This window comes from Garra rufa, chromosome 14, assembly GCF_049309525.1.
Source record: "Garra rufa chromosome 14, GarRuf1.0, whole genome shotgun sequence".
Classification (NCBI taxonomy): domain Eukaryota; kingdom Metazoa; phylum Chordata; class Actinopteri; order Cypriniformes; family Cyprinidae; genus Garra; species Garra rufa.
The window spans coordinates 16,563,449-16,575,666 of record NC_133374.1 but is presented as its reverse complement, the minus strand read 5'-3'; the positions used below and the strand labels follow the sequence as shown (position 1 = coordinate 16,575,666).

Genomic DNA, 12,218 nt, shown 5'->3' with positions numbered 1-12,218 from the left:
AAGAGACTTACATTTTAGACACCATATTGCCTGTTTTTGCGCTATTTCGCCAACAGAAATCATTCCAAACACAGCCACATCACTGTTTTGCATCTCTGAGCAACATGACGGTGTTTCGTTTTTTAAATGAATCAACCGATTAAATGATTCGGTTCAATCGCAATGACTCGCTTATTAACAGTGACTTACTGCCGCCTACTGGCGGTTTTAATTTCACATCTTTTTGATTTTAAATAATTTAAAACATCAGTTTTCAAAGTTTTATGTTTAAAACATTAAAATATTATTTATGCATTTGTAACTGCAGGTTAAATGCATTCCTGACCTGCATTAAACAGGGTTTAAATACATTTAAATGCCACTTCAGATGCAGCTTCTGTGATACTGTTTTCATTTGCTTGGTGACAGCCCAAATGTCTCATTATTCTAATTCACTGATTAAATGTAAGAATTTGACTCAAAGGAAAATGCATGCTTTTAGAAACACTGGATTTTGAATTTAAACTCACTGAAAAAGATACATTTATATTAGTGTGAACTGACCACAAAGAATAAGAATATAAAAAAATTAGGATTCAGCTGTCCATTGTAGTACTTAAGATACCGATATTGATAAAATCCCAGAAAAAATCGAAAGATTTTGTGTCAATATCGCACACCCCTAGTTGTTGGTCCCCATTGACTTCCATTGTAGGGAAAGAAATACTATGGAAGTCAGTGGAGATCATCAACTGTTTGAATACCAGCATTCTTCAAAATATCTTCTTTTATATTCAATGCAAAAAAAAAAAAAGCTCATACAGGTTTGGAATGACATGAGGGTGAGTAAATGATGATTTATGGGTGAACTATCTATTTAAATCTTGGATGGATTTAGTAAATGTTATCATTTACTCACCATCATGTTGTTGGCAAACATGGATGACTGACTTACTTCTGTGGAACATAAATGAATGTTTCGCTTCCCACAGACTTTCATTTCTATGGACTAAATAGAACAGAATTGTATTTTAGTATGGACTAAAATACAACGGAAGTCAACATAAGGGTGAATAAATGATGACAGAATTTTTAAACCTTTGTTCATATTAAAATCATCTTTTTGTATGTAAAATGTAATCATGGGACTTTTTTGTATGATGCTAAGGTGTTATAGGATATTTATAAGTTATTTCTATTCCATACACCCTCAGAAAAAAAGGTACAAAATGGGGCAGGACAATAAGATACAAAAGCTAAAAAGGTACACTTTGTACTTTATTTCCCCCGAAATGGTACATATTAGTATCTCAAAGGTACATATTTGTACCTAAAATGTGCATACTTTTAGCATTAGTAGTAGTAGTATTTTTAAAGAGTACTGGCTCAGTGACAGTTTTGTACCTTTTTTTCAAGAGTGTGGACTCTTTTAGAACATGCCAACAGTAAGAATGAGTGATTCTGGTGTTTTTGTTAGCACGTTATAAATTATGCTGGTTATAATGAACGTGGCTGTGTTCAGTCAGCACTGAATTAATGAAAAGGTTCATAGTGGACTCTCTAATATTAGACGTTGGAATGCAGTAAGTCAAAGAGCTGTTGTCTGTTCCTGTCCTCTGTAGTGCGTAATGGGTTTGTGTCGCGGGAATGCGGTCCAGATGGCCAGTGGCTTACCGTCAACCACAGCCGCACATGGAGAGACCACTCACAATGCAATGTAGACGACAACCAGGAGAAACAGGTACAGTAAAGAGACCCCAAACTGAGCATTAAATGTTGTGTTAAATGAGAAAGAAACCTAAAATGTAGTAGTAGATTTTAGTAGATTGCATTTATTCTTTTATGCATGTAATGTTTTCATTATAAGAAACAAAAAAAAAAAAGATCAATGTTGGCAACAGTTGTGCTGCCAGAGATTTTTTGGAACCTGTGATACTTTATAAAGGATTCTTTGATGAATACAAAGTTAAAAAGAACAGCATTTATTTAAAATAGAAATATTTTCTAACAATATAAGTCTTTGCTATTACTTTATATCAATTTAACACATCCTTGTTGAATAAAAGTAATAATTTCTTTCAAAAAAAGAAAGAATAAAAATGTATTGTCTCCAAATTTTTGAACGGTAGTGTATATTGTTATACACTATAATTTTTTTTTAAATCTTTTAAACATTTCATTCATCAAAAAATCCTGAAAAAAGTATCATAGGTTCCAACAATTGATAATAAAACAGCATATCAGAATGATTTCTGAAGGATCATGTGACACTGAATACTGGAGTAATGATGCTGAAAACTCAGCTTTGATCACAGGAATAAATTAGATTTTAAAAACGTTATTGTACATTGTAATAATTCACAATGTTACATTTTTTCTGGATCTTTGAGCAAATAAACACAGCCTTGATGAGCATAAGAAACTTCTTTAAAAAAACATTAAAAATCTTACTGATCCAAAACTTTTGAATGACAGTGTATATATACATAAAAATTATTTATAAATAAACAAATGTATTTTAAAAATTGTGTGTGTGTGTGTGTGTGTGTGTGTGTGTGTGTGTGTATATATATAATTCATATAATTAAAATATAATTTATATAATTTAAAATGAATATACGAATATATAATAGAAATCAAAAAAATATAAAAATAGAAATCTTTGGAGCATTGTAAATGGTAATACTTTAACTTTTGATTAATTTAATGCATACTTGCTTAATAAAAGTATTATTTCCTTGCATTTTGGATATGATAAATAAAGTCAATATTTTATTCATTTTTTAAGTAGACCTTTTACTTTTAGTAGAATTAAGATTTGTTTTTTTCTATGTTAAATGTTTTGACAGTTAGCCTTAATTTAGAGAAATATGTCTTAATAATTTGATAAACCGATTAAGGAGTAAATAGTTGTTTGGCTTTGTTGAATTCAAATTGCAATACAGTAAATTCTACTTCCTGTTATTTGAGTTCAAATTAAAATTCCAGTTTAACTTCCTGTCCCACCAGATTATTAAACACTCAGCTCATAAAATAAAAAACAAGGTCAATTCTCATTTCTTAAAATCAAAATTGTTCACTCATGCCATTGTTCAAAATGATTAAAAAACTTTCACTGAAGGAAAACCAAGAAGTGAAGTAACCATTAAGATGTGATATAGAGGATTTATGTAAAATATGAACTGTATGAATTTTATGCACTTCGGTTATTTCACGAACCAAAGCACTTGGGAAGCAGCCACTCCAGTGTCATTTTGCACAGCTCTGCTCTCATTTCTTATTGGCACAGCAGACTTTATCTTCTGCTCGCAGAGTTATTTTCCAGAGTTATAGGCTATTACTTGCTAGTGTGATCCATGAATATAAAGCCGTCATTACTCTTCCCCTGAGGCTTTCAATGGCTGTCAGTATGGCAGAGTTAGAGAAATGTCTGAAAGCGTCTAAGAATGAATTACTCTCTGCTCTGAAGCTTTGCCTTCATGTTCCACGCAAGACGTCTGAGAAGGTTCTTCTTTCAGAGCAGTCACATGAATTAAAATGACTCATGTGTTGTATAGTGCTATTTTATTCACTCACTGTCTTCACAGGAGAATCAGATGATGATCTTGGCCTATTTCAGGGTGATGTACACAGTTGGTTACTCTCTATCCCTGGCCAGCCTGTCTTTAGCCGTTGTTATACTTCTCATATTCAGGTGAGTAACAGCTTCCATGCAGAAGAGAAAATGAAACAACACTCATAGTAGACCTAAATGTAGACAAAAATCATATTATATCATATTATACAGTTGAAGTCAAAAGTTTACATACACCTTGCAGAATCTGCAAAATGCTTATTTTACCAAATTAAGAGGGATCATACAAAATGCATGTTATTTTTTTATTTAGTACTGACCTAAGATCACAAGTTCACAAGAAAAAATAAAAGTTGAATTTATAAAAATGACCCCATTCAAAAGTTTACATACACTTGATTCTTAATACTGCATTGTTACCTGAATGATCCACAGCTGTGTTTATTGTTTAGTGATAGTTGTTCATGAGTCCCTTGTTTGTCCTCAACAGTCAACAGTTAAACTGCCCGCTGTTCTTCAGAAAAATCCTTTTTCAGCATTTTTGTGTATTTGAACTCTTTTCAACAATGACTGTATGATTTTGAGATCCATCTTTTCACACATCCATTCAAAAGTTTACACCCCCGGCTCATAATATATAGTTTTTCTTTCTGAAGCATCAGTGAACATTTGAACCTTCTGTAATAGTCCCTCTGTGTAGTTGTCCTCAGTGTGAAAAGATGGATCTCAAAATCATACAGTCAGTGTTGGAAACGGTTCAAATACACAAAAATGCTGAAAAACCAAAGAATTTGTGGGACCTGAAAGATTTTTCTGAAGAACAGCGGGCTGTTCAGGACAACAAGTAAACAAGTAACAAATATTACTAAACAAAAAACAAAAAAAACAGCTGTTGATCATTCAGGTAACAACACAGTATTAAGAATCAAGTGTATGTAAACTTTTGAACAGGGTCATTTTTATAAATTCAACTATTATTTTCTCCTGTGAACTATATGTAAACATCCTTTATATGAAATATCTTATTCAGGTCAGTACTAAATAAAAAATAACATGCATTTTGTATGATCCCTCTTATTTTGGTAAAATAATTAACGTTTTGCAGATTCTCCAAGGTGTATGTAAACTTTTGACTTCAGCTGGACCTAACCTAATTCAATAATTGAAGTTTAGAGTTTAATGATCGCACCAGTCCATATCATAATTATGATTTCATCTCAATTACTTATGCAGCCCTGATGAATCTGTGATTTCCCCGAGGATATATAGTCATTTTGTGCTTTAGCTCATTAGCTTAGCTGTTGTTATCAGCAGGAGAATTGCTGTTTCAGCTCTTCATGAATAAAATGAACATTTCAATGTGGCCTTTGTAATTTTGCAGGAAGCTCCGTTGCACACGTAATTACATCCACACCAATCTGTTTGCCTCTTTCATCCTGCGAGCTGTGTCCATCCTCACAAGAGACGCGCTTCTCATGAAAGACGCTCCTGAGTTCAGGGACAACAAAGATGTTTCAATTGTTCTAAGTGACCAGGTAAGCAGAAATACTACACACACTTACTTACACACTGCAAAACTTCACTAAAAGCAGTGATGCTCTGAAATTAGGAGGCAAAATCCTTAGGGTTTTTTAATCAAATGTAAATTCAGTTTTAAATTCCAGTTAGACATTTTGCCATATAAATAAATTAAACTTTGCTTCAATTTCATATTTTTGCATTAACAAAGTGTTTTTGCATTAACATATGTTCTTTTTATTAAAATCAAGCATAAATCTTCTTGAGTTAGTGTTTTGTAAGCATTATTTATTCAAAGTTAAAAACTACCCACCTTTTCATCAATGTGGAAGTAAGCCTATGGGTGAGACAGCTTTAGGGAAGTATCAAGAAGAATAACAAGTAAACAGTAAAACAGTTTGCACTACAAACCAGTCTGTTCATAATTAAGATAATACGTTAAAATAATATGGTAAAACACATCAGTTTGCAATATCAAGCAGCAAAAAGAGCTGTTTTGTACAGCTTAAAATGGCTGGATGCAGATGAGACTGGAAGCCAGACCGATAAAATTTACAAATGGTAAAATTGTAATGGTTACAAATTACTCTTTTTTACAACAAAAAAAGGTGGATAAGATTTCATGTATATTTTATTTGTGAACTAATGTAATATTTTCTTATCATCAGTCATCAAAGCTTGCTAAACACTGGTCACAGATCAGCTTACAAATTATGTTTTTAAGTCCTTTCAACTTAGATTTTGGCAGTTGTACATACACACTTTTTTTAATTAGTTTTCTTCATTCAGATCAATTTGTGGATGCAGAATGTGCATGAAAACCAGGTGTAATTTATCTCATTAACAGCATGATAGGCCAGTCAAAGTAATAGAGGCAATAGAGGCATTGCATCCTCTTACGTGACTTTTCTCCATTCATTGCCAATTGACCCTTCACAAACAGCCGCCCCCCTTCATTACTGTTGCTACATCCAACAAGCCATGGCACTCTCACGCCACACACCATGTTCTCACGCAGTGAAAAAAACATCACGGTGCAAAGAGGAAACTGACAAAATGCCGACAGACAAGACAGAGCAGGTTACTTTAGGTATGATTCAAAGCCCCAACTCAAATGTTGTCATTTTCTAAGAAATTCGAACAATAGATACCGTTTTGTGGCTCTTTAATGTGTCGTGACAGATCGCTGTGACGCCTCAGTTCAAGCGAGATGTGAAACGATCATTTCTTCCTCTTTACTAGTTACAGCATGAAATAAACATGAATGAACATCAGATGTTATCTTCTTTCAACCACAGAAAGAAGTCAAAACACCATTTCGAAGGTCAAGTCCACCGATGTTAATCTACTCTCATGTCTGTTTTGTTTGTAAGACAAACATTTGATTCTGCGATGTGATTGGTCAGATCGCCTGTCAATCAGAGTCAAAACCACCGTACACTTTAGAGCAGGAGTGCCCAAATACATTCCTGGAGGGCCAGGGTCCTGTAGAGTTTAGCTCTAGCTTTCCTCAACACACCTACCTGGAATTTTCTAGTGTGCCTAGTAAGAGCTTGATTAGCTGGTTTAGGTGTGTCTAATTGGGCTTGGAGCTAAACTCTGCAGGACACCGGCCCTAAAGGACCAAGTTTGGGCACCCCTGCTATAGAGGGACTGTTAAAACAGAACTAACTCTGGTGTCAATGTTGGATAGTGTCACTTTAGTAAAACAAGTGATTTGTATACTTTTTAATGTCACATATCTTAATATTTGTGTTGTTTAATCTTTGTTGTTTTACTATTAATCTACATGGTTTGGTACAATAAACCTGCATTTAATTCTCACAGGTGATGTCGGGCTGCCGTGTGGCTCAGGTCCTGATGCAATACTGTGTCGGGGCAAACTACTATTGGCTACTGGTAGAAGGACTATATCTTCACAACCTGCTGGTGCTGATGGTCTTCTCAGAGAATAGCTACTTCTGCGTATATGTCTTCATCGGCTGGGGTGTGTAATTCTTGGGGCAAATTCTTTTTTCTTGTGTAACAATTGGCATAAAAATGAGACAGTAAAACTTAATAATTTAAGTCGAATATTTTGAATATTTAAAATATTATACTTTATTCAAAAATATTAAAAAATATTTTTGCATTTAAAGGCACAGTATGTAATTTTCTGTAAATAATGCTACTGAATCAAAGGAAACTCACATATTTTGCTGATTATTGCCGCTGAAAATGGTGAATTATTCTCATGTTTTGGGCTGTACTAATCGGTCGGATTGGCAAAAACATTTGGAGTACCATAGACTGCCAAAAGTTATAACAAATCAAGGAAAAGATTGCAAAAAAACTGTCTGAGAAACAAAAGGCATTTGTGGTTGGCCAAAAAAGAAAAATGGAGGGTGTATGATGTCATTTAACCAATGATAAGGAAAGAGCCACTAGTTAAAATGGCTTATTTTTCTGGATTTAAACATTCTTGGAAACATTTTGGATAATCTACTCTACCAGTCAAAAGTTTTTGAACAGTAGGATTTTTAATGGTCTCTTTTGCCCACCAAGCATTTATTTGATTAAAAATACATCAAAAGCAGTAATATTGTGAAATATTTTTACTATTTAAAATAACTGCTTTCTATTTGAATATATTTTAAAAATTTCATTAATTCTTGTGATCAAAGCTGAGTTTTCAGCATCATTATTCCAGTCTTCAGTGTCACACGATCCTATAGAAATCATTCTAATATGCTTGATTTGCTGTTCAAGAAACATTTTTTATTATGATGATGAAAACAGCTGAGTAGAATGCTTTCAGGTTTATTGTTGTTATTATTATTATTATTATCAATATTTAAAACAGTTGAGAACAATTCTGTATTTTTTGATGAATAGAAATCCAATGATCAGCATTTATCTGAAATAAAAAGCTTTTGTAACATTATGCATTGTACCATTCAAAAGTCAGAATAATTTCTTTTTGGGAGAGAGGGGGGTTCTATGAATTAATATTAAAATTAATTATTTTATTTAGCAAGAATGCTTTAATTGATCAAAAGTGATGATAACGACATTTATAATGTTACGAAAGATTTCTATTTCAGATAAATGCTGTTCTTTTGAACTTTCTATTCAAAGAAACCTGACAAAATTCTACTCAGCTGTTTTTAACATAATAATAATAATAAAAAATGTTTTTTAGCGGCAAATCAGAATATTAGAATGATTTTTAGAGGATCATGAGACTGGAGTAATGATGCTAAAAATTCAGCTTTGAAATCATAGAAATAAATTATATTTTAAAATGTATTCAAATAGAAAACAGTTATTTAAAATAGTACAAATATTTTAAAATATTAATATATTTTTCTGTACTTTGGATCAAATAAATGCAGGCTTGGTGAGCAGAAGAGACTTCTTAAAAAAACATTAAAAATCCTACTGTTCAAAAACTTTTGACTGGTACACAAGTCAACAAAATATATAGCACTGTTCTAGTGTTTATTGGATATTTGAATCAACAAATCCTATATATTGTGCCTTTAAATACAGATTTTTTTATACATATAATAATCAATTATCACTATTTATTTTATATTTAAAAAAAAAAGTAAAAATTCAATGCTAATGAATATGGACAAATATTATGGACAAAGAGTTATGTGTTTCATCTTCTGTTTTCTAACAGGCACACCTGTGCTATTTGTGGTGCCTTGGATAGTTGTTCGCTACTTATATGAGAACACCAGGTAAGATGTGCCAGACGTCTTAATGCAACAGCTTTATTTCATTTGGTTAAAGATTAAAAGCAGCTTTGCTTAAGTATTACAAATGTACCTACACATTTCTCAAGGTGCTGGGAGATCAACGAAAATATGGCATATTGGTGGATCATCCGAACGCCAATCCTTTTGGCAATTTTAGTGAGTTTTTACCTCAATTTGTTTGAATTTATTCTCTGATTGTATTGATAGGCACTCACTATCAGATAACTCCGAACGGGGCATTCTCCCACCTCCGCTTGAAAGCAACCAATGGAACGTCAGCGTTGATCTGCCTCGACTTGCTCCGTTCCAGTGGTTATTTTTGAGTGGGGGATCGGAGAATTCCAAGTTCCGAGTCGTCTGGAACGCAGCGTATGAATAAGCAGTTAAATATACTCACGCTCATGTATTATACATGGATGACTCATTAGTCTGGAGCATTCTTGAGGATTGTGTTGAGGAACTGCACTCTAAAATGATTGTGGCCAGGTTTGAACGAATCCGTCACACTTAGATGGAATAATTTATGCGCTTTCCTTCATAACACAGGATGAGTCTTGTCCTTACACTGAACTTTCTATGTGTAACTATATTTAAAAACAGTTATGACCATGTTTTGCAGGTGAACTTTTTCATATTTATAAGGATTATTCTGATCCTCATCTCCAAATTAAAAGCACATCAGATGAGATATACAGATTATAAATTTAGGTAAGAATTTGACTTTTTCTCAACAAATGTTCATCTATTGGTGTTTCCTTGTACCTGCAAAATGTCTATTTCTGATTTCATCCATGTTACATAAACTGGAATTGTGTCACATAGCGTGCCTTAGCAAGCTTTTGATGTTTCCACTGATTTAAAGGAAGTGTTTCATCTTCTTCCTCAAATGTCAGCCTTGAGGGTAGCAAGAATTTTAAGAAGCAGAGACTATATTTCTAGCCTTCAAGCTTACATTATGCATAGTGGAATAAAATGTGGAGTGAAATCTAATAATACATTGGTAACAATGATTTAGGCCAGTTAGATTCTTGATGTAACCACAGTGCCTCATTTTGTCATTTAATCTGCCTGTGAAATCTCCTTTCAAACTTTTAAAATCTCACTTAAATGGGTTTTTAATCAGAAAGAATTAAATAACATGAAAACAAGATGACAACAACTGTGAATTTTACCTGATATTGAACTTGGATTTAAAGAAATCATGATGACATTTTGAAGTGAGGTGGGTTGGATTGTTTTGAATAATCTCAGTCTTTAATATTCTTGTTTCCTCAGGTTAGCCAAGTCCACACTGACCCTCATTCCCTTGCTAGGGATTCACGAGGTGGTGTTTGCTGTGATGACAGAGGAACAGACTGAGGGCGTGCTTCGCAACGTCAACCTGTTCTTTGAACTCTTCTTCAATTCTTTTCAGGTACAAATAAGGGAATTAAGAGAGACAGACCGTGTCACAACATGGCCTAGTTCAGTGGACTTACTTATTTGTTTACAATGCACAATTTGAATGTAGTGAATGTCCTTACAATTAATGCAGTTTGACATAATAGTTATTGTTGCCCCACAGGGTTTTCTGGTGGCCATATTGTATTGCTTTGTCAATAAAGAGGTAAGGAGAATCTATTATATATTTATATGACTACATTAATGATTTTACATTATATATATATATATATATATATATATATATATATATATATATATACATACAGTCAAGCCTGAAATTATTCATACCCCTGGCAAATTCTGACTTAAAGTTACTTTTATTTAACCAGCAAGTTTTTTGACCGTAAATAACACAGGCTTCTCCCAAGAGATAATAAGACGATGTACAAGAGGCATCATTGTGGAAAAAAATATTTCTCAGCTTTTATTTACATTTGAACAAAAAGTGGCATGTCTAAAATTATTCATACCCTTTGCAAACTGTCACAGTCTATGGGAAAATCCAAAGTTCTATACCATTCCAAATAGTCCAAGCTGTTCTAAATCATCCTAATTACCCTGATTCACTGGGAACAGCTGTTTTAATCAACTTAACAGGTGAAAAACAGAAGCTCTCTGCTGTTGGTTTGTGGACAGTCATGGCTAAGACAAAGGAGCTCACTGAGGACCTGCGGCTCCGCATTGTGGCTGCTCAAAAGTCAGGAAAGGGCTATAAGACCATAATCTAAATGTTTTGTAGTTCCAGTGGCTACAGTGCAAAGTATTATTAAAAAATACAAGACATTCCACACTGTGAAAAATCTCAGAAGACGTGGTCGGAAGCCAAAAGTGACACCTGTGCTGGCCAGGAGGATAGTGAGAGAGGTAAAAAAAGAATCCAAGGATCACCACCAAGGCCATCCTGATGAATCTGTGCTCTGCTGGTGGCAACATCTCAAGGCAGACAGTCCAACGGACACTGCACACCGCTGGGTTCCACGGACGCAGACCAAGGAGGACACCACTTCTCCAGATAAGGCACACAAAAGCTGCTTGGCATTTGCAAATGCTCATCTGGACAAAGAAGAAGATTTCTGGTCTTCTGTTTTATGATCAGATGAAACAAAAATTGAATTGTTTGGCCCCAATGATGTAGCCTTCATTTGGCATAAAAAAGGAGAAGTCTTCAACCCTAAGAACACCATCCCCACTGTCAAACATGGTGGTGGGAACCTAATGTTTTGGGGGTGTTTTTTAGCCAGGGAACCTAATCACAGTAAACTGCACCATGAAAAAGGAGCAATACATCAAAATTCTGCAGAGAAACTTGGCCTTGGGCACCAGTGGACATTTCAGCATGACAACGACCCAAAACACACAGCAAAAGTGGTGAAGAAATGGTTAGCAGACAAAAACATTAACATTTTTGCAGTGGCCCAGCCGGAGTCCTGACAGCAATTATAGCTTTTATAGAATTATAGATTGCTGTTATAGCCAATAGGCTTTTCTGTTGATTATTGAGAAGGGTATGAATAATTTTGGACATGCCACTTTTTGTTCAAATGTAAATAAAAGATGAGTAATATTTTTTTCCACAATGATGCCTCTTGTACATCGTCTTTTTATCTTCTGGGAGACATCTGTGTCATGGTATGAATACGTTCAGGCTTGACTGTATATATATGTATATATATTCAATTTAATTGTGTTATCTTGTTTTTATTGTGTTTGTTCTTCATCAAGGCTGCATTTATTTGATTAAAAACAGTAATATTGTGAAATATTATTAGAAATTTTAAATAATGTTTTTCTATTCTAATATACTTAAATATAATTGATTCCTGTAATGCAATGCTGAATTTTCATTATTCCATTACTCCTGTCTTCAGGCATTCAAATATGCTGATTTGTCAATGTTGGAAACAGTTGTGCTGCATAATATTTTTTTGTAACCTGTAATACTTTTTTAAGGGTTCTTT

At 33.8% G+C, this 12,218-nt stretch overlaps 1 protein-coding gene across 1 annotated transcript in view; it reads left to right on the top strand.

Annotated features, from left to right (window-relative positions):
• gipr (gastric inhibitory polypeptide receptor) overlaps positions 1–12,218 on the top strand; it is a 37,031-nt gene that overhangs the window by 20,368 nt on the left and 4,445 nt on the right. The window contains exons 5-13 of the mRNA XM_073817531.1: positions 1,602–1,720; positions 3,567–3,673; positions 4,935–5,088; positions 6,899–7,058; positions 8,739–8,799; positions 8,904–8,973; positions 9,437–9,525; positions 10,093–10,231; positions 10,382–10,423. Of these exons, the coding sequence (XP_073673632.1) occupies positions 1,602–1,720; positions 3,567–3,673; positions 4,935–5,088; positions 6,899–7,058; positions 8,739–8,799; positions 8,904–8,973; positions 9,437–9,525; positions 10,093–10,231; positions 10,382–10,423 (941 nt within the window). The remainder of the gene's footprint in view (positions 1–1,601; positions 1,721–3,566; positions 3,674–4,934; positions 5,089–6,898; positions 7,059–8,738; positions 8,800–8,903; positions 8,974–9,436; positions 9,526–10,092; positions 10,232–10,381; positions 10,424–12,218) is intronic.